The sequence below is a fragment of the Yamadazyma tenuis genome, chromosome 5 (assembly GCF_029203305.1).
Source record: "Yamadazyma tenuis chromosome 5, complete sequence".
In the NCBI taxonomy this organism is placed as follows: domain Eukaryota; kingdom Fungi; phylum Ascomycota; class Pichiomycetes; order Serinales; family Debaryomycetaceae; genus Yamadazyma; species Yamadazyma tenuis.
The window spans coordinates 568,755-593,560 of NC_089465.1; the positions used below are offsets into that span (position 1 = coordinate 568,755).

The window sequence follows — 24,806 nt, forward strand, 5'->3', positions numbered from 1 at the left end:
CACTAACAATGGGTATGTGAATTAAAAGCAATGGAAAGACGAATCCAAGAATGTGTTTCGTGGTGTATACAAAACGGTGGCCTGTGAGTGTCGCTACTAATCCAAATCCAACCTGAAAATCCACCTCCATCTCCAAAACTAAAAAGTAGTAAACGAGTATGAACTACCGTAAAGTCACCAAAACTGATCAGTAAAGTGTTATGTCGGTTTGTCTCCTTTCCTCAATTCCTTGTCATCAGTTCCTTTCTGAGTTTTTCACATCACAACTCATACAACACCAATCGTCCACATTCATGTCAAACTTGTACTAACATCTTCTAGGTAGAGTCATTCGTAACCAAAGAAAAGGTGCTGGTTCAATCTTTACCGCCCACACCAAGGGTAGAAAAGGTGCCGCCAAATTAAGAACCTTGGACTACGCTGAACGCCACGGATACATTCGTGGTGTCGTCAAGCAAATTATCCACGACCCTGGTAGAGGTGCTCCATTGGCCAAAGTGGCCTTCAGAGACCCTTACAAGTACAAGTTGAGAGAAGAAACCTTCATCGCAAACGAAGGTGTGTACACTGGACAATTCATCTACGCCGGTAAGAAGGCCTCTTTAAACGTCGGTAACATATTACCTTTAGGTTCTATGCCTGAAGGTACCATTGTCTCCAACGTGGAAGAAAAGGTGGGTGACAGAGGTGCTTTAGGTAGAACTTCTGGTAACTACGTTATCATTATCGGACACAATGCAGATGAAGGTAAGACCAGAGTCAAGTTACCATCTGGTGCTAAAAAGGTGTTGAACTCCGATGCCAGAGGTGTTATTGGTGTTGTTGCTGGAGGAGGAAGAATCGATAAGCCATTATTGAAGGCTGGTAGAGCTTTCCACAAATATAAGGTCAAGAGAAACTCGTGGCCAAAGACCAGAGGTGTGGCCATGAACCCAGTTGATCACCCTCATGGTGGTGGTAACCATCAACATATTGGTAAAGCATCTACTATTTCTAGAGGAGCAGTTCCTGGTCAAAAGGCCGGTTTGATTGCTGCCAGAAGAACCGGTTTATTACGTGGTTCTCAAAAGACTCAAGATTAGATAGTGCATTAATAAACGATTAGTAAGAGAGTAAAGAAACATGAGAAGACTCACACCTGGTGATGCTCTTTAGTTGCAGATGCCAAAATGCCGTACCTGTATGGGGTTTCGCGACCTTAATTCCAATTTGGGTGGATCCAATCCCAGATTCATTTGCCACTAAAGTAGGCTCATTTCATACTCTGTAGACGCATATGCCCTCACATACACTCATATACCCACGCGCGTATACCCATACGTACTCCTGACGCATCCAATCACTCGCACCACCCAGCTGTTGTTTGACCTGCTTTCGGGCACCTCATCTCGTATTTCCTTTTGCTGCCAGCATTCCAAAGTAGAAGTCATTACCATACCATCACTGCCCAAGATCCAACGAAACTGCCACTAGCAGATAGGATCATTTGCAAAATGGGGTTGATAGTGAGTCATTTTCCAAAACGGAAATGTGCATCATTTTCTCTTACGGCTCTGCGCCCAAAGACACAGAGATGCCTATAGTCTTAACAGTGGGTCCGCTTCGCGCACGGCCTCCAAGAACACTCTCCCAAACAGAGCCATTCAATTAAACTATTGGTCAGCAATGTACCAATAATACCAAAACCACCAAAATTTCTCACCTGTTACCAGTCTGTTCGTATATGTCAGTATCTTCACACTCTTGACCTACATCGTGTACCTAGTACTCTGTGTTATCGCACCGCGCTATTTAACTTTTGAGCCGTGCAGTTAAAATGCTTTCGCGATATAGTTTTTCTTTATAAAGCTAGAAGACCCGCCCCTTCAAATTTTTCCATCTACTAAAACGGTGTAAAGGTTAACAACTCATTTGAAAACATTTATTCACGTCCTAATGGTTGAAAGTCTATCGTGTCCCGTGTGGTACTATGATGATATCACCGTCTGTTCCAAAGACCGGTATTTCAACTACCTTCTCCCGCTCATCACCCTTTGCATATCCGCGGTGGTATTGGCAATCAAAACCTCCCAGAGCGTATTGAAACGCCGAAAACGCATCCAATTGACCGACGAATCCAGACCACTCTTGGCCGCTTCCTCCGGTGTTGCCAAGTATAACGATGATAATGACAAAGACGATATTTATAAGGATATTAAATCGAAACACTTTGATTTGACGAGATTGCAAAATACCGATGAGAATGGTCAACCCCTTGGCCACTACATTGAGGTGCCCAAGGATACCACGGAAAAGGTTCGCCTCGTGGTGGAATACCTCATATTGGCCTGCCAGCTTGGTGGTGCCGTCGTGGTGTTTTTTGTACCCGAGTTGCATGCAGAGTTTGGTGCCAGAAATTCCATTGTCAGATTGGTATATTGGGCATACCTTTTCGCCATTGGCTCCGTGAGAATCATCAACATCTCTAAAACCCACCTCAGACTTCCTAGCTTGTTTGCTCATACCTCCGTGTTAAACTTTTTTAATTTGTTCCCAGCCTTGTTGGTTTTCCGGTCGGTCTTGGTCAAATCCTATCCTACTTCTGTGTTTGTGTACTACGTGATCAACTTTGTGTTGAGTGTTAGTTTGTTTTTGTTGAACTTCACCTCACGGTTCGGCGACAAACCCGCTTCTGTCTACGTCACCAACGACAATGCCATGTCTTCTCCCGAGACAACCTCGAGTATCTTCTCGTTCATCTCGTATTCGTGGATTGACAAATTGGTATGGAGTGGTTACACTACCTCGTTGAAGATGGATGACATCTGGAGTATGAAAGGTGATGACTACTCGTTACTGGTGTTGAAAGGGTTCGAGGCTGCTAAATCTACCACCAAGTTCTCCGTCAAGGTATTCAGTCACTTCAAGTTTTTGTTCTTTTTACAGGCTCTTTATGCGGTTTTGGAATCATTTTTGTCATTTGTTCCTACCTTATTGTTGAAAAGTGTGTTGGAATATGTGGCTGATCCTTCTTCCCTTCCTCCTAACGTGGCTTGGTCCTTGGTGATTTTGATGCCCATTGTTAAAATTGGGGACTCCTTAGTTTCGGGGTGCTCGCTTTTCTTGGGAAGAAGAGTATGTGTTAGAATGAGATCAGTGCTTATTGGTGAAGTGTACGCCAAGGCCTTGAGAAGAAAAATCACTGTTTCCAAGGTGGCTGACGAGAAGGATGAAGATGCTAAGAGCGACAAGTCTATACCCGAAGAAGATAAAGAAGAGGTCGAAGAAGAAAAGAAAACGGCCGAATTGGGAGCTATTATCAACTTGATGGCCATTGATGCTTTCAAAGTGTCTGAAATCTGTGGTTATTTGCACTTTTTCACCGGATCAATATTGCTGGTTTTCATTTGTCTTTTCTTCTTGTACGAGTTGCTTGGCTGGTCTGCTCTTGCAGGTGCTGGTATTCTCATTTGTTTGTTACCTATCAACTACAAAGTTGCTATTTGGTTAGGAAACTTGCAGAAGAAAATGTTGGCTATCACTGATAAGAGAATTCAGAAATTAAATGAAACTTTACAAAGTATTAGAATCATCAAGTTTTTCGCTTGGGAAGACAAATTCTTTGAAAGTATCATGAAATTAAGAGGTGAAGAGATTCATCAATTATTCTTACGTTGTATCTCTTGGGCTATCAGTTCCATTCTTTGGTTCTTAACTCCCACTTTGATTACCTTGATTTCTTTCTACTGTTACACCATCATTGAAGGTAATGTCTTGACTGCTCCTATTGCTTTCACTTCTTTATCCTTATTCACTTTGTTAAGAGGCCCATTGGATCAATTGGCAGATATGACCGCTTTGGTTATCCAATCCAAAGTCTCCTTGGATAGAGTGGGTGACTTTTTGGCTGAGGATGAAACCTCCAAGTACGAACAATTGACCAACAGACCAGGTCCTGGTTCTCCAACTGTTGGTTTCGAAAAGGCTACTTTTGTTTGGAACAAGTCTGAAGAGGGTTCTTTCAAATTAAGAGATATTGATATTTCTTTCAAAGAAGGCCAATTGAATGTCATCTTTGGCCCAACTGGAAGTGGTAAGACTTCTTTGTTGCTTGCCTTGTTGGGTGAAATGGACTTAATCGAAGGTAAGGTTTACTTGCCTGGTATTATCCCTAGAGACGAATTGATTGTGGATCCACATACTGGTTTAACTGATTCTGTTGCCTATTGTTCTCAAAGTGCTTGGTTATTGAATGAAACCATCAAGAACAATATTGTTTTTGGTGCTTCTTTTAACCAAGACAGATATGATAAGGTTATCGATGCCTGTGGTTTATCTAGAGATCTTCAGATCTTGTCTGCTGGTGATGCCACTGAAATTGGTGAAAAGGGTATTACCTTATCTGGAGGTCAGAAGCAAAGAGTTTCTTTGGCCAGAGCTTTATACTCTAACTCTAAAACTATCTTATTGGATGACTGTTTATCTGCAGTTGACTCGCACACTGCTTTATGGATTTATGAAAACTGTATTTCGGGTCCATTGATGGACAAGAGAACATGTATTTTAGTTTCTCATAATGTTGCTTTGACAGTTCAAAATGCAGACTGGGTGGTTCTCATGGAGAATGGAAGAGTCAAGACACAGGCCACCCCATCTCAATTGTTAGAATCTGGTGCCTTAGGTGCTGATGACTTGGTGAAGACATCTGTTATGAACTCCAAGAACCAATCTTCTCTGGATCTTACTGCTTTGGCTACCAAAGAAGCAAGAAACACCGATTTGAAAGCCAAATCCGACATCATCGATTCTAAATTGAAGGCATTGAATGGTGCTCATACGGAAGAAGCTGAAATTACTGATACGATTAAGGCCGATGGTAAGCTAGTTGAAGAAGAACAAAAAGCGGAAGGTGCTGTGTCTTCTCGTGTTTACATTGAATACTTGAAGTTCTTTGGTAGCTTTCAAGTTTGGATGGTTTTTCTCTTCCTCTATGGTGGTTCTCAAGGTGTATACATTTTCCAGTCCTGGTGGTTGAGAAAATGGTCCATGGATAGTGAAAACTCTTCTAGTACTTCTTATGTTGTGTCTTTTGCTATGAGCACTATTCAACCTGTCTATGATGGTGTTAAGAACAATTTTGTTGTGCAATCCCTTGTTAGCACTACCGATGCCATCAATTCTTATAAGGAAGAAAACTCTTCTTTCTTCTATATGATTGTCTACGGTATTATTGGTATGATTTATACCATCATGGCTAGTGGTAGAATGTTGTACACATTCTATATTGGAATCGATGCCTCCAACAGAATGTTTGTCAAAGTGTTGACTACAGTTTTGGGTGCCAAGTTAAGATTCTTTGATAAAACGCCAATTGGGCGTATTATGAACAGATTCTCAAAGGATATTGAAGCTGTTGATCAAGAATTGACTCCTTTTGCTGAATATGCGTTCATCTGTTTGGTTCAATGTGTCTCGACCTTGTTCCTTATTACGTTCATCACTCCTGGTTTCTTGTTTTTTGCTTTCCTTATCTCATTCATTTACTACGTCATTGGTTTATTGTATATCTCTTTGTCAAGAGAATTGAAGAGATATGAGTCGATTTCCAAATCTCCTATCCATCAACATTTCAGCGAAAGTTTGGCTGGTATTGCTACTATTAGAGCTTATGGGGTTGAATCCAGGTTCATGAAACAAAACTTGTCGAAGATTGATACCAACAATAAACCTTTCTTCTATATCTGGGTTGCCAATAGATGGTTGAGTTTGAGAGTTGATAGTGCTGGTGCCTTAGTTTTGTTTTGTGCTGGTGTATTTGTGTTGTTATCAGTTGGAAAGATCGATGCTGGTTTAGCCGGTTTGTCTTTGACTTACGCTATTGCCTTCAATGAAAGTGCCTTATGGATTGTGAGACTTTATTCGAACGTGGAAATGAACATGAACTCGGTAGAAAGATTGCAAGAGTACTTTGATATTGAACAAGAACCTCCTTTTGAAATCCCCGAAACCGAACCAAGATCTACTTGGCCTGAAAAAGGTGAAATCGAAGTTGAAGATGTTTCTTTGAGATACGCTCCAGAATTGCCTAGAGTCATCAAGAACATTTCTTTCCATGTGAATCCTAAGAACAAAATTGGTATTGTTGGTAGAACTGGAGCTGGTAAGTCAACTATCATCACCGCATTTTTCAGATTCTTGGATCCTGAGACTGGTAGAATCCTTATCGATGGAGTGGATATATGCAAGATAGGTTTAAAGAACTTAAGACAAGCAATCACGATTATTCCTCAAGATCCAACTTTGTTCACCGGTACCATCAAAACCAACTTGGATCCATTTGACGAGTACACTGAAGCTCAAATGTTCGAAGCTTTAAGAAGAGTTAACTTGGTTTCGTCTGAGGAATTACAAACCGCTTATAATGCTACTGCATCTTCCTCCTCATCTTCGGCACCCGAAGAAAATGTTAACCAGTTTTTGAACCTTGAAAGTTCTGTCAGTGAAGGCGGTGGAAACTTGTCGCAAGGTCAAAGACAGTTAATGTGTTTGGCCAGATCGTTGTTGAGAAGTCCTAAAGTGATTTTGTTGGATGAAGCCACTGCATCTATTGACTACGAATCCGATGCAATGATCCAGCAGACCATCAGAGAAGAGTTTTCGAACTCGACTATTTTGACAATCGCCCACAGATTGAGATCTATTGTTGATTACGACAAGATCTTGGTTATGGACGAGGGTAGAGTGGTGGAATACGATGATCCCTACACCTTAATTGCCAACAAGGAAACTTTATTCCACAGCATGTGTGACAACAGTGGAGAATTGGATACTTTAACCAAATTAGCCAAAGAAGCCTTTGTTTCCAAGAAGAACGCCCAAAGATAAAACCCTTCCCTAGCATTTGATTGACTTTGCCATGGTAATTTTACGGTAGATAACATTATATAAAACTAAAAACATGGACTATTAGAAAACGTATATTGGTCCAGACCCTTATTGTTTGGCTGGCACGTATAATCTTGTTTCCTGTTCCTTATTGCGTTGCAGTTATCAACAGGTGAGGCTCCAAAAAGGTGAGGCTGCGAAGGTGTGGCACGACGGAGTGCGCGGTCTTATCATCAAAATAGGAATTATTATCTGGAGGTTCTGAATCAATATATGTCTGATCCAACATATAAGAAACTTGATTCCACCATTGTGGAAAGAGAACTAGGTCTCGAGTTGGAATCTCATGACAGTCATACCTTTCTCCTTGGGTCTAGTGCGGTTTCAACCGATGAAGAATCACTCCTTACCGGGCCTCAGTCCCACATTTTTGGTGAGCTAGAAGAGAGCCCTCAAGGAAGGCATTTGGGCATTTACTCCGTTATGGTATTATACATATCACGGGTTGTTGGCTCAGGAATCTTTGCTACTGGATCGGTGATATTCGAGAGTTGTGGCCGGTCCCCTCTCATGTTTGCCCTTGCTTGGGCTATTTCCTATACTGTTGCGATCTGTGGATTATACATCTATTTGGAACTCGGGTCTTTGATTCCCAGAAGTGGCGGTACAAAGGTGTTCTTGGAGTTGATCTTCAACAAGCCTCGTATGTTGATGACGGTGATCTTCCTGGTATACTCGGTGGCATTTGGCTTTTGTATTCTGAGTCCTTTGGTGTTCGGAGAATACTTTCTACGTACATTTGATCTTGCGGTAACTGGCCTCAGAACTCGGGCTTTGGCCATAGGTTTTGTGACTCTCACGTGTATGTTCCATGCTGTGAGTACTAGACACGGAGTGATGATGCAAAATGTCCTTGGAGTGATGAAAATTGGCCTTTTGGTGGTGCTTCTTTTGACAGGAATCTGGGTGATAGGTTTCCCAACCAGCATGACGGGAGTGGAAAACACTCTTACCTGGGAAAGGTTCCACCAGGCCGAAAAACCGGTGACAATTGCGTCGTTTTCAAATGCTATTATTGTTAGTAGTTTCACGTTGGCAGGCTGGAATATGGGCCATATAAGCTCCAATGAAGTGAAAGACCCGGTGAGAACTTATAAGATTGCAGGTCCCTTGTCGATGTTGCTTATTCTTCTTGGATATACGGCAATTAATGTCTGCTACGTATCTGTCCTCACACCCACCGAGTTTGCAGAAAGTGGTAATTTGCTGGGATCTGTATTATTTGAAAAGGTATATGGAGTCCACTTTGGGAAACGATTTTTGACCTTCTCAGTGGCCATGTGTACCGCCAGCAATATTTTTGTGGTCATCTACTCGGTTAGCAGAATGAGTCAAGAAGTGTTCAGGGAAGGGGTATTACCATTTTCAGTGTTCATGGCTTCCAATAAACCTTTTGGTACTCCCTTGAGAAGTATATGTTTATGCTTATTTCTCTCAGTGACTATCTTGGTGTTGGCTCCTTCTGGTGGAGTTTATGGCTATATTGTTTCCATTGAAGGTTACCCAGTACAGTTGTACACTTTATTCACAGCCTTGGGGCTTATAATCTTGAGAAGACGGTATCCTGAAACAAAAGCTCCTATTAGAGCAAGTGTTATTGGTGCTGGTTTGGTTGTTATTATAATGGCATATGTTTTGGTTTCTCCATTCTGTGGTGGTAATCCCAACCCCAAGGGAACAGAGTCTTGGATTTCGTATCCTTTGGTGTCGATTACTTTGATCTTCTTATACGTGTTGTATTGGTTGGTGATGTTTAAATTGATGCCATGGATCGGTAGGTACAAGTTGGTTTCAGAAACTCTAGAATTGGATGATGGTCTCACTATAAAGAAATGGGTGCAAGTACCGCAATCCTATTTTGGGTAAAACAAAATAAGTTTCATACACATTTATAGATTATAGAAGTAGGCGACGTCTATTTCATTCATTGGACATCACTTTATCCATACGTTTGACGAAATCCATAAAAGTTTCATTTCTCAAGAGCTCTGCAATTAGGGTTTTCAAGTTTTCGTCATCAGCGGACAACATATTCAAGTAATTGGACGAATTCTGTTCCGTGTGCTTTATCGTTTCAAGTGGTATGGAGCTATACATCCCTGATTTCAAACCACTAATATCAACGGTATCGACAAACAGACACTCAGGAGTCAAAAGAACTTGGTTGTCTGGAGCAATTTGGCTTGGATATACATTGTAAAACATTCCCGATTCTCTGTGCCCTTTTGATTTAGTGGGCTGAGAGCAACCCTCAGCGCTGGTCTGTGAGACCTTTCCAAAAGAGCTGAACATCAGGTCGTTTGACTGGGTTTCTGTTTGGGTGTGGAATTCCATAGCCGAGATCTCACTAGCTTTTGTCTGGGTTTCATTCAACATAGAGACTCTTCTGTGAGGATTAGAATTATCCCAGGTAGGAACCATCGAAGCTCTCCTTTGCGATTCCTGGGTAACTGAAGCTCTTATTTGGGATTTCTGGGTCATTAAGGGTCTTCTTTGAGAATTGTGGACCTTCAGATGGTTGTACTCTGTTCCCTTCCAAGTTGGAATCACTGACCCCCTTGGGTCTCTTTGAGAGTCAACCTGCGAAACCTGTCTTCCATTCCAAGTAGGAATCATCGAGACCTGATGAGACTCTTGGGTCCCCATTGAAGCCTGGAAATCCTGAGACGTGATGGAGCTTTCCTGTGACTCCAAATTCCATGTACTGTTGGCAAAGTCTTCATCAACTGGGTAATCCATTTGAGAACTTAGGTACGTAGTCCCAATAAGGCTGACCCTTCCTTCTCCAAGTCTTCTGATATTAAGGCCTAGCTTCTTTATCTGTTCAACACAGCCCTTGAATTCAGAAGCTTTGGCAAATCCAACTTGAAAACGCTTAATCACTCTTCCTGAGTCTCTTGTTTGTTTGAATCCAACTGATGGATATCTCTCAACAAAACAACAATTGGCATCACCAAGCTCAAGTTTCACTCTCTCTAACCTACTACCACGATGGTACACAAACATGGTAACGTAATCCTTCGCCTGGATAAATGTGACAGATAAGGCTGACCTTTGTGGATAATGGAACCATGAATTAACCGCCATTTGACTAGCATCGATATCATCTGGTGGGGGGGTGTCCCAGAGCACGAGCTTTGAGAACTTTCGAATATCGAATGATGTGACTAATGACATTGAGTATTTGACGACTGTTTGGTTGGGATTTTGTAGGTATGGGAATTTTTGATTAAGAAGTATTTTGCAATAATAAATGTTTCGAGATAAATCTCAAAGTTGCAAAAGTTGCAAAATTTGGTCCAAAATACACATTATGCAAATGGGCTCCTAAAATCACCAAAAAACTTAGTTTCAACCCCCAAGATATTCTTATCACGTTTATTCCTTTAAATGTCCCATACCCCTAAATTTGTGTATAGCGGTCAGGTGTCCCAGTCCTCGTTAACTGATTGTGCGTGAAAGTAGATGGTGCGAAATCGGACTAAGTTCTCCAAGTGATGTTTCAATCACAAACTGTACAACTCGTCACCTCGTATTTCTGGAAGTGGGATGAGTACTTGGCTGAAAGACTAGCCAGTCATCTGTTCACCAAAAACTTGTTGGTGACCCAAAGCGGCAGGTATATTAGTGAATTCATCCTTGTGTTCTCTGTACTCCTTTTGTCATACGAGATCACTTATTGGACCGGAATCTACCTTGGGTGGTGGGAGTACCACGCAAAGGACATTTTCAAAGAAATACCTGTGCATTGTGCCCATGTGTATGTTCAGTTGAACGTTGCAAAGAGAAATAACTTGGATAAGGTGGATCATTTCTATAACCTCAAATTCAAATCCAAATATAACATATTGAATTGGAAAACATTATCGGAGGCCAAGAAAGCCGCATTTGAGAGAGAGGACTTCATCAAGTACCACTTTGAGTTCAGTCCCGAAGATTTCGAGATGAACGATGACCCCGAATACGGTTCGACTATTGACCATTTGCGGAGAAAGATTCTCGATCTCTTTAATTCTTCCGATTTGTACGACCCTTACAAGTCCGAGTTTCTCTCAAGAGGCAACGTATACATTTACAACAAGCGTTGTACAAAGCTAGGAAGAGAGAAAGACAATGACTATCTAGCCAAGTGTGGAATTGAAACTGGTGATGTGATAGACTGTATAGTGCTATATCCATAATTATATAAATTCGTCGTTTAAGTCGTAGCGTTTTTCTTTGATGGTGTTCAACTCTACCATTCGATGTTCCGTTAAGGCCCAGAGTTTCACAACACGCTCAAGCTTGGACTCGAACTCAAGCGTCTGAAGCTTATTAGCTTCATCCTCTAGAGCCTCGTCTTGTATCGAGTTGCCTTCAGTCTTAGACGATACGGGTCCCATTTCGTCAGTTTCATCATCCACTGATTCTAGGTCAGAATTTGAGTCTGAATCCTGGTCTAGGTATGCTTCCAAGTCGTCCTTGGCGATGTGCTTGACAGCGTAACCGTTCAGTCCAATACTAGCATTAAGTTGCTCGTAGCGAGCCTGGTCTTCGGTGATACTGTCAAGATCATTATAGCTCTCTGTACTGGGTTTATTCATGTTCAAAATGGCTCTGTTCACCAACTTGTAGCATTGTGTCCTCAAGGACAAATCGAACAACGACCTCAATTCCTCAGGAAGATCCTTTTGGTGTTCAACTGATCCCAACGACGGGTCAAAGTTGAAGCATAAAAGACTCATGGTGATTTCTAATTCCTTCAAAAGCTTGTATGACCGAGTGACCTTATTGACCAAATTTGTTCGTACAAACCCCAAAATGTCCCCTAAAAACTTCTTTTCCATGTCACCACTGGTGTTTGGGTTGGTCAACTTATGCAGTCTGATCATTTCAATGAGATTGAGCCGGAGCAATTTGAAGTGGAGCAAGTTGTTGGAGTCCAAAACGCTGGGGAAGAACTCGCTGATCTTCTCGATGGCGGTGGTGATAGATCCAGTCAATATCAAATATTTGATTTCCTTCCGCTCGTTGATTGTGGAGTACCCTCTGACAATTTTGGTGTTTCGGTCCTGGAATACAAGCCTATTCACTTCGGGGTCATACTTGGCAATATTGGAGTCTATATTATGGTTTTGGATTTGGTCGAAAAACGCTTGTTGATCATCCGGGCTAGTGTTGCTTAAGGCCTCCAATAGGGACAATGACCTAGAATCAAGGGATGACACTCCTATTTCCTGGGACAATTCGATATTGGTTTCCTTGGAAAATGTGATGGCTGCCTCCTTGTATCCTTCCTGGATGAAGTAGTTCAAGATGAGCCGGTCAATCTTGGATTTGTAAGATACTTGTGATGTCATGGTGCTGAGGAAATTATATTTGCGAAGTCGCGACATGATGTATTAGCTATTGATGGACAAACACCACCAACAAGACTACCCAACTTGCCAAATGTTATATGTACACCCAGAAATTTATCGTAATATCACCTAACTACCATAATACACAGTTCAACTTAACTTGTTTTTCGTCAATAGAGCTATATGTTTGCTACATAATTGCTGCAAAATAGCCCTAAATGTTTTCAGGCATACTCATCATCAAGATCACAGTAGATGTCCAACCAAGGAAGTTTTTGGCTCCCTTAGCCACCCCGGTCTCATCGTCGTATTGTTCCCATAAGAATCCCGTGCGCTTCCACTCTTTAAATGTATTATCAACGAGATTGACTCTCAAATCATGGTAGGTGCTGCTTATCTTCTGTTGCAATGGTTTGGGCATACCAGATCCAACCTCCTTGTAATGTTTCAAAGCATCTAGAACGAGGTAGTTAATATTAACCCAAATAGGCGATCTCCAATAGTTTTCGCCAGTTCTGTAAGTGGGATCAGATTTGGACACGGACCGGATTCCGTAGTCTGACCATAACTGTTCAGGATCTGAAATAAAGTCCACTAGCCTCTCTAACTTGTCATACAGATCATGACCCATCATCTTGGTGATGAAGGGGAACAATGAAACATATCCCTTGTAGCACACAAATACGTCTATTTCATCTTCATCAACAGACTTGTCGCAGTAAACACCTTCTTCCTCAGACCAATGGATATCATCTAAGCTCTTGATTATATTGTTTTCAATCTCCTGGTAGTGCTTGACATCATCATCTTCACCTAAGATATTAGCAATCAATTTGACTGATCTGGTCATAACTCCAATCCACGAGAGGAGATCCACGTTCAATTCGGCAATATCAGCTGGTAAAGCTCTTGGATAATCATCCAAACCACTGGCCAAACAATGGGTAAGGGTCCTTCCTCTCCATCTGTAAACTTCTAAGTCGGGTGACCTTCCAAAGTCTTCCAAGTACCCTTTCTGAGTTCGACGGAACATCTCATAATGTGCTTTTAAATGGGGATATATGCTTTTTGTGTAGTTGGTGAGCAACTCCGGATGCGACAACACTAACTTACCCAAGTCAGAAGAGTCAAATAGGGGTATTTCTCCATAATCTTCCACTACCTTAGGAGCATTTATATTACCAAACTGTTCATTTTGCAAGTTTCTCAAGAGAAAAGTGAAAACTAACATCAATGTGGGGGGGTTCACAATCTCAGGACTTTGTGTTCTGAAATCTTCAGGAACTCTGGATCTCAGTTCAGGGCCAAGAATTTGTTCTCTGGCAATCCATCCATCGTCGTCGATTAAACTAAACCAAGACTGAATTATTTCAAGAGCAAGATCAGAATCGTAGTCCAAGAGTGGAAGCAAATGGAACCCCTCATCCCAGAGAAACCCACGAGGAAAGAATGGTCTAGAAGGTACAAGGGTAAAGAGCTCATGGGGTCCTTCCAACTTTCCTTCCAATTCATATTTCTCAAAAGACTCGTCATCAAATTTAGTTTCCCGATCCACCAAATGGTCTCCGTAGAAGTACGAAATTCCACCCAAAAGTCCCGAAACAATCTCTTTGGCAAACGGTTGATACTCCTGTTTATCAAATGGAGGCAACAACTCGAAATGCTGTTTGAACTTGGAATGGAAGATGTCCAACACTTTTTTCGATTTGAATTCAAAGTTATCTTTGGTGATCTTTTGGTCTTCCGGGGTGAACGCATTGTCATAAAGAATGTAGAATTCGGCTTCTCCTTCAAAAATCTGTTGCACAAAGTGGAGGTTTCCTTGGAATTTATTCATATCTCTCATAACGAACGACTGGTGTGGAGGGATTGGTTCCTCTCCATATTTGTCCATCAAGTCTTGAACTGAGTCCTGCAAAAGCGAGTTGAAAATATCTTTAGCCCTCCAGATTTCGTCATTAGGAACTCTCAAGCTGAGATGTCTGTTCTGTCTGGGGTCGATCTCTTCATAATCGAATATCAGTTTTGGTCTTTGATTAGACGTGGGTCCTTCACCAATAGACAACGTGAAGAATCCCAAATCTTCAGAGGCACCTGCCAACTTAATGGGGCCGTTATATCTTCCATCTATGCTTCTGTCCATATCCAAGTTAATAACAGCCGCTGTGGTCTCCTGGCCAAAAATGTCCGTTTCCAAAGGTTCACTTTCCATGCCTGAATACCACACAAATGAGGTTTTGACATGTTCGAACCCCTTTTGTGGTTTACTCTTAACCTTAACACCCCACGACTTACCATCCTCACTCTTAATAAAGTCGATAACAAGCTTGATGTGACTTTCTTTATCGATGATTACTTGACGACCTCCATACCTTGGATCATAGTAGATCCAGTTGGCCTTTTTCATAGGATCGTTCTGTTCATAAAAGTGCCTCATTTTTCTAACTCCATTGTAGTCATCCATGTTGAACCACATCAAGCCTGAAAGTAGCGATCTAGGGATTCTTGGCCGTATTCCAAAATACAATCCCGACCTATAAGGTCCCCACAATAATGAGGAGTCAGAAGCAGCCTTATATTTTCCTGCCAATGAGGGATCAATTGTCTCCTCCTCAAAATCAAACAGATCAAAGGAGACCTGTTCTCCACAAACAAATACACATATCAATGCTAAGATGTATCCCACTGTAAAAAGCTTCATAATAAAGATTTATTCCAGTGAAGTTTTCCATCAACTGTCAAACGCGAATAGATCTGTATAGCCTTTTTCGCAGACGCTCCACTTCTAAACAAAATCCCATATATGTGGCCTCACAAAAAGGGACTCGGAGTCCAACTCACGTACGGTGTTAAGGGGCCAGGAATAATCGAGGGAATCTCTTCCACGAATAGCTTCGGTGGTCTAGAAGCCAAGGTTTCCCATCCTATTCTCGACGAACCTCCATTGGCCCAGCTATCCACAAAAGTGATTACTTTGGTCAAGAAGCAGACTGACGTACTGAACTTCAAGTATAGAACTCATGATACCAATGAGAAGAAGAGCTCAAAAGCTCTTGCCAAAGAAGTGGACTTGGCCATTCTGAGTAGACTTTTACAAGCGTATCAAGTTCCATCTGAGATCATTAACAGCAGTGAAGCTTATGATCCTACCTTTGGTAAAACCATAGAATTCTTCCATATAAAGTCCAAAGTAAGTCATTCATGGAAGCCGTGTGTTGTAGCACACGCGTCAGGATCCATTGGTCATGTCTTGAATGTATCTTTGGTAGAGTCTTCTATTGTTGACAACAAGAACGATAACACGGTTCCACGATTTCGAAATACCGTGAAACTTGAGCTTGACGAGACCATTAAACAGATAGAGTCATTCAGGCCTCTTGTCAAGAAGATTCCTGTAACTTCGGACGACCATATACTTGTGAGAACCTCGTCGTGGATTTATGTTATCAATGTGTTTTACAACGCAGATATTCCTGAACCACTAGTATTGAGTCTTGTCGATAGAATTAATGTGACGGCGTTGAAGGGCCATACACTTGCAGATATGGTGTGGAGTCCTCAATCAAAGTTGAATTTCGTTGTCATTGATGTCAAGGGGAACATTTTCAACATGAAATTGAACGGCGTGAAGATAAAACCATACGAAATAACATTAGAGGATGAAGCAGAAGAACAGCAACGGATATTCGACAATACATTACAGCTTTCCAACTGGAGGAAGGTTCTTTGGCCCAAGAAGTCAGTCATATTTGTGTCTACGAGAACCTCGTTTCTAGAGATTGATCTCGATACCAGAAGCTCCCAAAAACTAATTACGGCGGAAACATGGTCTCGAATAAGAGATATCGATATTCCAAGGGGGCAGGCAAAGTACATGTTTATATTGACTTCAAGAGAGATCATTTGGCTTGACATCTCCGAAGAACCTAAGAGGCTCATTTCATGGAAGCATTTCTTAAATGAGAAGGACCCATCTTTGCGACTAACCGTCACTCCTACCGGAGACAAGTTCCATTGCCTCATCTTTTGTCAGTCATCTCCGTTGGTTCTTTGTTGCAGTTTTGGTGTGAAAAATGAGAACCCTTTCTGCTTGTCTTCCCCATCTTTAGTGTATCTCCAGGGCAAAGAAGTGCCTCTTCAACATTTATCTTTGATTCCACTCACAAAGGGCTTTTATCGTAAAGGTCGATCTGCATCGACCAAGAAGGATGGAGAAGATGTGTTTGGATTATTTGAATTAAGGCTGAATTTAGAGCTTAATTTTAATACGCTTGCACCTGGAAACATCAAACTGCTGGAGAAGAGAAACGAGACAAAATCAATTGATTTTGATGTTCTTTTGGGTCAGGTAGAAACTGACTCTATTCGACCATATAGAGGGACATACTTTGATCATCTTACCAAGAAGGATATGCTTCCATTTGTCGAAGGCCTCACGCAGTATAAAGTCCCATACGATTATGCCGAGGTGGAAGCCATCCAGGAATATGCGTTCAAGTTGGGAGAAGGAACTGACAGAGTTATCGATGAAGAGATACAACGAAAACTGGGAGAAAGAGTCATCAAACCATCGTACTTGTCATTATTGGACTTATCTAATGAAATTCCTAAATATATCAAGAGACCCGAAGAGCTTGATACGATGCTTGAGCAATTGCAGGAATTTTACTCGAGCAAAAGCATTGCATTAGCAAACACTACTAATACTTATTTCGACAACTCCAAGCTAGTATCCCAACCACCCAGCGAAAAAACAGCCCTTGCTGTTTACAAACACTTGAAGCACAAATACTACCTGAGAAGCGAAATCAAGCCTCAAACCAGGTCCAGCACCGTCAAGCGATTGGCCAATTTAATGGTGTTGAACTCAGTCAAAGTCAAGCCAAGAGACTTGGCAAGTCATTATGCTGTTTTGGCAGATGAGGAATACGACTTGGCATGCTCTAGCACAAAAGCCATTTTGAATGATTGGGACACGGATTATACCGACAACAATACTATCACCACTGTCATTGACCAGTTCAGTGCACAAAGAGGCACACCGCCTGAGTACTCGGCTCCTTCAATTGTCATTACGTCTCAGGATACGTCCACTCAGAAGAACCAAAAGTCAAAGAAGAACAACATGAGAAAGAAGGTACTCAATTCACAGTTTGCGCAGTCCCAGACACAAGTCCCAACCCTCGTGGATACGCCGGCCAGTTCGCAACAGAATGGAGACACGTTCCATCTCAGCAGCTCGTCTCCTCTGTCACAATCACTGTCACAACCGTCCCAAACTCAATCACAGCCTTTGTCGCTGCTACCACTGTCACAGTCAGTACCGACACAATCGTACTTGCTGTCTCAGAAAAGAAAGCCTTCCTCGAACCACAAACACAAGAAGAAGAAAAAGAAGCTTGCCTTCGCTTGAACTTGTAACATTATGTATCATTAATAGCAGTACAATATATCAGCTTATAGCAGAAGTAGTATCATTAATAGCAGTACAATATATCAGCTTATAGCAGAAGTAGTCTCATTTTTTATCAGCAAGATATCCCTGGCAAGCTGCTTGGGGTCGACACCTTGGTCGAGCAATTTGATACACAACTGTAACGTCACGTCATCCACTTCATCGACGTTCAATAGTCTGACTAGCTCTGTTACCATGGAATTGGCGTTTTCGTGAGACATGTTGTTTGGAAAAACATTTCTGAAGTCGCGGTTGCAAGAAGTAGTCACTACAGACAGCACTAAGAATATTGACAACCACATACACACTTGGCTACCATTCATCACAAACTACACATCACAACCAGAAACTAAATCACTAAAACTATCTAAAACTACATCTTTCACTATTTGGTTGGATCAGCTTCAAATCTCAAGTCCCAACCAATCTCAGGTCCTAACTTAGGCAAGTTCTCGGCCACACTCTGAACGTCCTTATCACCTCTTCCAGACAAGTTAATTACAATGTGTTGATCTTTAGACATGGTTTTGGCCAATTCAACCCCTCCATATATAGCATGGGACGACTCTAAAGCAGGAATGATTCCCTCTAATTGAGACAACAACTTGAATCCAAGCAATGCCTGAGCATCGGTGGCGCCCACAAATTCGGCTCTTCCGGTACTTTTCCAGAACGCCAACTCAGGTCCCACACCCGGGTAATCAAGACCAGCAGATATCGAGTGAGTATCATGAACCTGACCATCACTGTCTTGTAAGACATAAGTTCTAACCCCATGGAAAACACCTGGTTGTCCAGCCGTCAAGGTGGCAGAATGTCTTTCGGTGTCCAAACCGTCTCCAGCAGCCTCCACACCTAGCATCTTCACCGAAATATCTTTTTCAAATGGCGAGAACATACCGGTGGAATTGGAACCACCTCCAACACATGCCACCACCGCATCTGGTAATTTACCATTGTTCAATTCCTTGAACTGCTGCTTGGTTTCGTTCCCAATAACACTTTGGAAAGTTCTCACCAATGTTGGATAAGGGTGAGGACCAATGGCCGAACCCACCACGTAATGGGTGGTTTGTAAATGAGATACCCAGTATCTAAAGGCCTCGGACGTGGCATCTCTCAAGGTTTGGGTTCCGTTGGTAACAGCAATCACCTTGGCACCCAAGATTCTCATTCTGAATACATTCAAGGCTTGACGTCTCACATCTTCGGCTCCCATAAAAACCGTACACTCCAACCCAAACTTGGCACAAGCAGTGGCCGTTGCAACTCCATGCTGACCAGCACCGGTCTCGGCAATAACCTTGGACTTACCCAACCGCTTGGCAATCAATACCTGGGCCAAAGCGTTATTGATTTTGTGAGATCCCGTATGATTGAGGTCTTCTCTCTTCAACCAAATTTGGGCTCCTCCAGCGTACTCAGTCAACCGATCGGCTTTGTGGAGCGAAGAAGGACGGCCTATGTATGAGTACAATCCTTTGAACTCATCCCAGAATCCAGGGTCGGCGATGGCACTTTCAAACCCTTGTTCCAACTCGGCCAAACAGGTGTACATGGCTTCAGGTACAAACTGACCTCCAAAATCCCCAAACTTGGGATTGTGTTTGTGGCTTTCTTCAAGCACTGGCACCAACTCTTTCGCCAGTTTCGTGGTGTTGGCGTAACTGGTGGGGGGGACTGCCACGTAGTTTTCACCCAAAATATCTCTTGCAAACTGGTAGGCAGCTTGACCTCTAGTTCCAGGAGCTGAATCTCCCATGAGGGTGATGAATTTGGATCCAATCACCACGGCATCGGCATCTTTTCCAACTTGTAAAAAGTGTTCTCTAGTAGAAACCCCAAACCCGACAGCTAATGGAGACCCGTTGGCATACTTTCTTACTCGAGCACATAACTCGGGAATCCCCAAAGAAACCTCCGTCAGGGCACCGGTTGGGGCCATTCTCGATACCACATAGATGAACAGGTCGGCGATTTCACCCAACACCTTCAACCGAGCGTCGGTGGTGGCGGGGGCCACGAGTGGCACGTACGTCAAACCGTACTTGGAACAAGTGGACCTAAACTGAATGGCTTCTTGAGGAGGCAAGTCCACCACGATATATCCATCAGCTCCCGCGGCGGCGGTGTCACGGATCATCTGTTCTTCACCGTACTTTAAGATCGGGTTGTAGTAGCCCATCAAAATAATTGGAATCGTTACTCCAGCAGCTCTGGCTTGACGAACCAATTCCAAGCACTTGGGAACCGTCACTCCGTTTTCCAAGGCCTTGACGTTGGCCACCTGGATGGTGGGGCCATCAGCAATCGGATCGGAGAAGGGTACACCCAACTCGACAATGTCAGCACCACCTTTTTGTAAACCTTGTAAAATAGGTACTGTGTCTTCAACGGTTGGGAAACCAGCGGTGATAAAGGTCACAAGAGCATTACGGTTCTCTTTCTTGCACCTTTCGAACGTGTCTTTCAAAGCGGATGACATGTTTATTTTGATGTGGATGAGGAGGTGATTATCGTGGGCTTATATGCTTTTTTCTTCGGTCCACTTGAGCTGGGGAATTTTTCATGAGTCAGTTCAGGGTAACCGCGATTGTGAATTAAGTTGGTGATAGTGAAAAGATTAGGTATTACCCAGAAAAGTGGATAGAGGCCAAAACTGTGGACTTATTGAAGGAAATATCTACGAAAGCGTTAGTGAAGTTAAACATTTATTCGTTATTCGTCAATTACAGGATTTGTGCTACCTTAAGTTTCTTGCTGTTTTAATCAGCAGAGCCAGTTTATCGTTTGACTGGCTTCACCTTGGCCTTATCGTTTTTCAAGTTCTGCGGAAGAACCTCCACTTCATGGCCAAGTTTGATCTGTGACAAGTTGATTATGGGAAGTAGTTTGTTGTACTGAGCACAGTACTCTTTGATGCTATTCTGGACAACCTTCAATTTCCCGGCCACCAGGCGGTAGTAGTCCTGTTGGTTAGAACCTTCAGGTATGGTGGCCAATGCCCGGATGAACACCGACATGTCATTTCGAAGAACGTTTATCTCGTATTTCAACCGGTCGATTTCGCTGTAGATGAGCTGGGGATCGATTCGACCCGACGTGATATCATCGATTTTGATCCCCTCGGGAAACTTGGAGCTGGTGTTCATTGGATGTGGGTGTATGGGTCGGACTTTGGCTGCTGTGAACAACTGGTCAAGAAAGATGTTCTGTACAAGTGTTGAACAACAGAAAAATCGTCATGGCGCGCATATGTTCTTGGCTCACTACGCTCGCTGGGCTCGCTCTTTGATAATCACATTAGTACCATCCACACGCCACAGAACCTGCTCTGAATCGATCAAGGCATCTACTCCAACACCATTGGGAAGAACCTCTTCGTTCAAAAACCGCTTATCGAGTGTGAAGTATGACTTTTGTATGGCTGCAATTGTGGCCTCCACCATGGCTGTGAGACCGAACCGCATTATTTTAGATCGGGCATTGTCAGTCTCGGAGTTGTATAACTTACACCATGTGAAGTAGCTTTTGGAGTAGTAGCTCATTATCACCTTTAGAAGCTCGGGCTGTTCATTTTTCTTGAAATATCGCATATACGTCTCCACAGCCCTTGTGTGGTGATTGTTGAAGTGTGATAGGTGAAGCACTAGGAGCGAGGCTGATTCTTCGACTTCGTTTGGTGAGAGAAGCTTGATAGTGTCTTGCCCAAGAAGGTAGTTTATCGACGGCACGTACGTCTGGTAGTAGCCAATCGAAGCCGATATTCTCACTGAGAAGAGAAACACCTTGACAGAGAACGCATCTGGCTTGGAATTCAAAAGTGCTTCTCTCAATTTCCTCAAGGACAAAAGGATCGAGTCTATGGTGACAGAAGTTTCTAGTTTGGGGTCTTTTTGTGGCGTGCTTGGTTCCTGATCCACGAATTCACGTAGTTGTTTGCTCAAGGATAAGGTGGAAGAACTCTCGCAGTAACTCACAAACTTCTCGATTATAGTGGCCAAGTACGCTTCTCGCTCTACACGGCTTTTCTGAAGCCGGTTATCTTCGCCTCTACTGACAAATCCATACTCCAGGCGACCTCTACCCATGGTTGGATCAGGCTTAGAAAACCTGGCAGCTCGCTGGTTTAGCTTCTGTTGTTCCTTGTCATCGGCCACCAACGTATCGGCTGAGTCCACTACCAGATGAGATGAGGATGTTCTTTCCAAGTCTCTGTTGGTACCACGTCTCAGGCCCTCACGTGCACGCAGTCCTCTCCAATTCCATTTCCCAGAACTGCTCATATTACAATCACAAACAGAAAACCATCGCGAATTGTCTACAATGAAAAGCATTGGGTTGGCAATAAATACTTTTAATTAATATGTACACGTAGTGAAGTAAAGAGCGGGGGCGGGCCCGAATCACAACGGTTTATACTCACGGGGGCTCTTCGAAAGCCAACGAAATCCAAAGTTTAACACCCCGACTACCACCACACACAACACGGTCACCACCATATCAAGTCTAAAAATAGACTTATAGCACCCACTTCCACTGGAACAAATATGTGAGCCATCAGAGGCAATGAAGGAGTTGGAGTCGAAAATGTTACCAAAAAGCTTGGTGAAATAGAAACTAGGAAGAATGGGTGCAAGTCCCACAAACCCCCAGTTGGAGGAGAAGTTATCCATACCAAAGAAGTCTCCTATAATGATGGGCATAAGGCAGAAGGTGAACCCGTAGAAGAAGCCCGTGAGCAAAGACATCCACGTCAATTTTGTGTAGTCCTCGATCTGGTAGCCCATGATTTGGGTGATAGTCAAGCCTATAGCGGGTACAAACAAAAGCCAAGACCTTCTTTTATGAAATGACTGGCTAATGATATCTCCACATATCCCAGACACCAACCGACCAATACAGTTGGTTGCTGACAATAGCCCAACGTGAAGTTGTTGGTTTTTTTGTATCAATGCTTCCAAGTGAGCACGAGCCTCTTCTGAAATAGTCGAGTCAAACGTAATACCAGCCGTCACCAATGCCTTTACTATGTAGCCCACCGAATAAATGTACATTTGTCCCATGGCTGCGAGGAATCCTGTGAGAAAGAAGAGGATCCAGAACTTAGAAGAAGCAAATATACTGCCCAGTTCCACCTCATCAATTAATGTGCCACTGCCACTAGCTTTGGGGAGTGCGATTGGCAGGGCCAAGCCTACTGCAGGACTTCCAGGACTGTGCCCTAACACAGGTGACCGCAAGATCGACATTTCAATGCCCGAAGCAGAAATGGTCTTTCTGTGGACCACTCCCCGCAGACTATGTTCACCATCGGCCATGAACACACTGGGAGAACACAAACAGAAAATAGCCATGGATGAGTATGCCAAAAACCCAAGAAATCGAGACGTGTCTCCTGGGAAAAACACCGATCCTATTACCGAGTAGAACAAAGCACTAAGACCATATAAAGCCAATGGCAACGAAGTAGCAACTCCCCTGATGCTGGGGAAGCTCACAGCACAGCACTTCAAGCAAGCAGAATTAATGAAGGTCAGGCCCATTCCCACCATAAACAAAAGCAAATTGGATACCGGCAAACTTGAGTAAATGATATCAAACTGTTTTTTTAATCCTAAGTATCCCAGAAAGATGAAGACCCCGCCGATTATCATGGCCCAACTATATCCCGACCGGTCTACAACTTTACCAGAAATGGGACCGGCTATAGCCACGCCAATGGTGCCTGCCAACGCAATTTTTGATGAATCTGTCACGGAGTAGCCTAGCTGAGCAGCGAATTGTGGACTGTAAGATGAATAAAGGTACATCGTCCCACAAATGAGCCCCAAAAACGTACATGATAGTAGCACAAACGACTTCCTAACTGTCAGCAGCACCATGGTTTATGAACGAGCCTGTGGGGTGATATGGAGGTATATATGCAGTTAGAGACACCGCACGAACAGTTGTTATTTTTAGTCAAGTTCCCATCGCGCGACGTGTGCTATTTTGGCGCCTTGCGACCATTGAAACACCCGAATGATTATACGGCAATGGTGATAAAACCCCTCCAAATAGCTTTCTTTGGCAGCGATCGGTTCAGCGTGGCAGCCTTAGATCATGTTCTTCGCCTCAAGGCTCACACGCCGTTAATAGAGTCCGTGCACGTGATAACACGTCTGATAAAACCTAAGGGCCGCAAGCTTGTCACATACGAAGACTTACCAGTGGGACTATTTGCCGCCCTGAATGGCGTATCCGTACTTCGCGCAGACTCTCCATCCGAAATCAACCGACTTTTGGACCAGTTTCGTTTCAATCTTGCGGTGGCGGTGTCATATGGCCAGTTGATTCCATCACACTTCATCAGTGCGATGCAGTTTGGAGGATTGAATGTTCACCCGTCACTTTTGCCAAAGTACTCCGGGTCTTCGCCCATTCACTATGCCTTGATTAATGATGACAAATTTACTGGTGTCAGCGTACAAACCCTTCATCCCACCAAATTTGACAGAGGTGATATTCTTTTGCAGTCGCAGCCGGTGGAAATACAAGACACTGATAACTATACATCTTTGGAGTCGAAATTGGGGGACATTGGTGGAGAAGCCCTCACACAGGTGCTAAATCAAGGTCTTTACCGCGAAACAAAACCATTGGTGCCTCAGACAAAGTATTCAACTGCATTCAAAATCAATACTTCGATGGCTCAGGTCAAATGGGACCAAACATCACGACAGATCAGGCGCCTTGGTGATGCGTTGGGACCCCTACACACCTACGTACGTTGTAATCCGCTGAAGAAGTTGAACCTGAAATCTCCCGTGTATAAACGGGTTATTCTTGAAGATCTCAAAGAAATAGACAATGGTGTCTATGCTGAACTAGGAGTCTTTTCGTTGGACAGAGCTACCAACACAATCACTGCCGGTACCGGTGATGGTGCCTTATCAATTGGATCTTTGACATTCGAGTGTTGTAAAGCAGAAGATGCAAATTCATTTTACAAAAGATTCCCAAAAAGAACCAATAAAGCCGATTTCCAGTTCACGGTCGTAGCATAAGTAGTAGAATCATGTACATATATTTCATATATTTTACTA

At 43.0% G+C, this 24,806-nt stretch overlaps 13 protein-coding genes across 13 annotated transcripts; 6 read left to right on the top strand and 7 right to left on the bottom strand. All coding sequences in view use genetic code 12, as the record gives it.

Annotated features, from left to right (window-relative positions):
- Positions 1–8: 8 nt before the first annotated feature.
- Positions 9–1,082, top strand: RPL2_2 (60S ribosomal protein uL2; the record flags this gene model as incomplete). The annotated part of the gene is made up of 2 exons (XM_006686230.2): positions 9–12; positions 322–1,082. 2 exons carry the CDS (start codon positions 9–11, stop codon positions 1,080–1,082), a joined length of 765 nt encoding a protein of 254 aa, XP_006686293.1.
- An 853-nt stretch (positions 1,083–1,935) lies between these two features.
- Positions 1,936–6,864, top strand: YBT1 (Transporter of the ATP-binding cassette (ABC); the record flags this gene model as incomplete). The annotated part of the gene is made up of 1 exon (XM_006686229.1): positions 1,936–6,864. The coding sequence occupies one exon, from the start codon at positions 1,936–1,938 to the stop codon at positions 6,862–6,864; it is 4,929 nt and encodes a 1,642-aa protein (XP_006686292.1).
- Positions 6,865–7,137: 273 nt separating this feature from the next.
- On the top strand, positions 7,138–8,790 carry MUP3 (low-affinity methionine permease; the record flags this gene model as incomplete). The annotated part of the gene is made up of 1 exon (XM_006686558.2): positions 7,138–8,790. The coding sequence occupies one exon, from the start codon at positions 7,138–7,140 to the stop codon at positions 8,788–8,790; it is 1,653 nt and encodes a 550-aa protein (XP_006686621.2).
- A 54-nt stretch (positions 8,791–8,844) lies between these two features.
- On the bottom strand, positions 8,845–10,101 carry PSN45_003945 (uncharacterized protein; the record flags this gene model as incomplete). Its single annotated transcript, XM_006686228.2, has 1 exon — positions 8,845–10,101. One exon carries the CDS (start codon positions 10,099–10,101, stop codon positions 8,845–8,847), a length of 1,257 nt encoding a protein of 418 aa, XP_006686291.1.
- Positions 10,102–10,421: 320 nt separating this feature from the next.
- Positions 10,422–11,041, top strand: PSN45_003946 (uncharacterized protein; the record flags this gene model as incomplete). The annotated part of the gene is made up of 2 exons (XM_066158191.1): positions 10,422–10,969; positions 11,023–11,041. The coding sequence occupies 2 exons, from the start codon at positions 10,422–10,424 to the stop codon at positions 11,039–11,041; spliced, it is 567 nt and encodes a 188-aa protein (XP_066014288.1).
- Positions 11,042–11,105: 64 nt separating this feature from the next.
- On the bottom strand, positions 11,106–12,263 carry PSN45_003947 (uncharacterized protein; the record flags this gene model as incomplete). The annotated part of the gene is made up of 1 exon (XM_006686226.2): positions 11,106–12,263. One exon carries the CDS (start codon positions 12,261–12,263, stop codon positions 11,106–11,108), a length of 1,158 nt encoding a protein of 385 aa, XP_006686289.1.
- Positions 12,264–12,477: 214 nt separating this feature from the next.
- CWH41 (Processing alpha glucosidase I) lies at positions 12,478–14,964 on the bottom strand (the record flags this gene model as incomplete). Its single annotated transcript, XM_006686225.2, has 1 exon — positions 12,478–14,964. The coding sequence occupies one exon, from the start codon at positions 14,962–14,964 to the stop codon at positions 12,478–12,480; it is 2,487 nt and encodes an 828-aa protein (XP_006686288.2).
- Positions 14,965–15,066: 102 nt separating this feature from the next.
- On the top strand, positions 15,067–17,676 carry PSN45_003949 (uncharacterized protein; the record flags this gene model as incomplete). The annotated part of the gene is made up of 1 exon (XM_066158192.1): positions 15,067–17,676. The coding sequence occupies one exon, from the start codon at positions 15,067–15,069 to the stop codon at positions 17,674–17,676; it is 2,610 nt and encodes an 869-aa protein (XP_066014289.1).
- Positions 17,677–17,759: 83 nt separating this feature from the next.
- On the bottom strand, positions 17,760–17,939 carry PSN45_003950 (uncharacterized protein; the record flags this gene model as incomplete). Its single annotated transcript, XM_006686224.2, has 1 exon — positions 17,760–17,939. The coding sequence occupies one exon, from the start codon at positions 17,937–17,939 to the stop codon at positions 17,760–17,762; it is 180 nt and encodes a 59-aa protein (XP_006686287.2).
- A 164-nt stretch (positions 17,940–18,103) lies between these two features.
- On the bottom strand, positions 18,104–20,203 carry TRP5 (tryptophan synthetase; the record flags this gene model as incomplete). Its single annotated transcript, XM_006686223.1, has 1 exon — positions 18,104–20,203. One exon carries the CDS (start codon positions 20,201–20,203, stop codon positions 18,104–18,106), a length of 2,100 nt encoding a protein of 699 aa, XP_006686286.1.
- A 298-nt stretch (positions 20,204–20,501) lies between these two features.
- On the bottom strand, positions 20,502–20,870 carry PSN45_003952 (uncharacterized protein; the record flags this gene model as incomplete). Its single annotated transcript, XM_066158193.1, has 1 exon — positions 20,502–20,870. The coding sequence occupies one exon, from the start codon at positions 20,868–20,870 to the stop codon at positions 20,502–20,504; it is 369 nt and encodes a 122-aa protein (XP_066014290.1).
- A 117-nt stretch (positions 20,871–20,987) lies between these two features.
- Positions 20,988–23,603, bottom strand: PSN45_003953 (uncharacterized protein; the record flags this gene model as incomplete). The annotated part of the gene is made up of 2 exons (XM_006686221.2): positions 20,988–21,898; positions 22,166–23,603. The coding sequence occupies 2 exons, from the start codon at positions 23,601–23,603 to the stop codon at positions 20,988–20,990; spliced, it is 2,349 nt and encodes a 782-aa protein (XP_006686284.2).
- Positions 23,604–23,756: 153 nt separating this feature from the next.
- Positions 23,757–24,767, top strand: FMT1 (Methionyl-tRNA formyltransferase; the record flags this gene model as incomplete). Its single annotated transcript, XM_006686219.2, has 1 exon — positions 23,757–24,767. The coding sequence occupies one exon, from the start codon at positions 23,757–23,759 to the stop codon at positions 24,765–24,767; it is 1,011 nt and encodes a 336-aa protein (XP_006686282.1).
- Between the last annotated feature and the right edge of the window lie 39 nt (positions 24,768–24,806).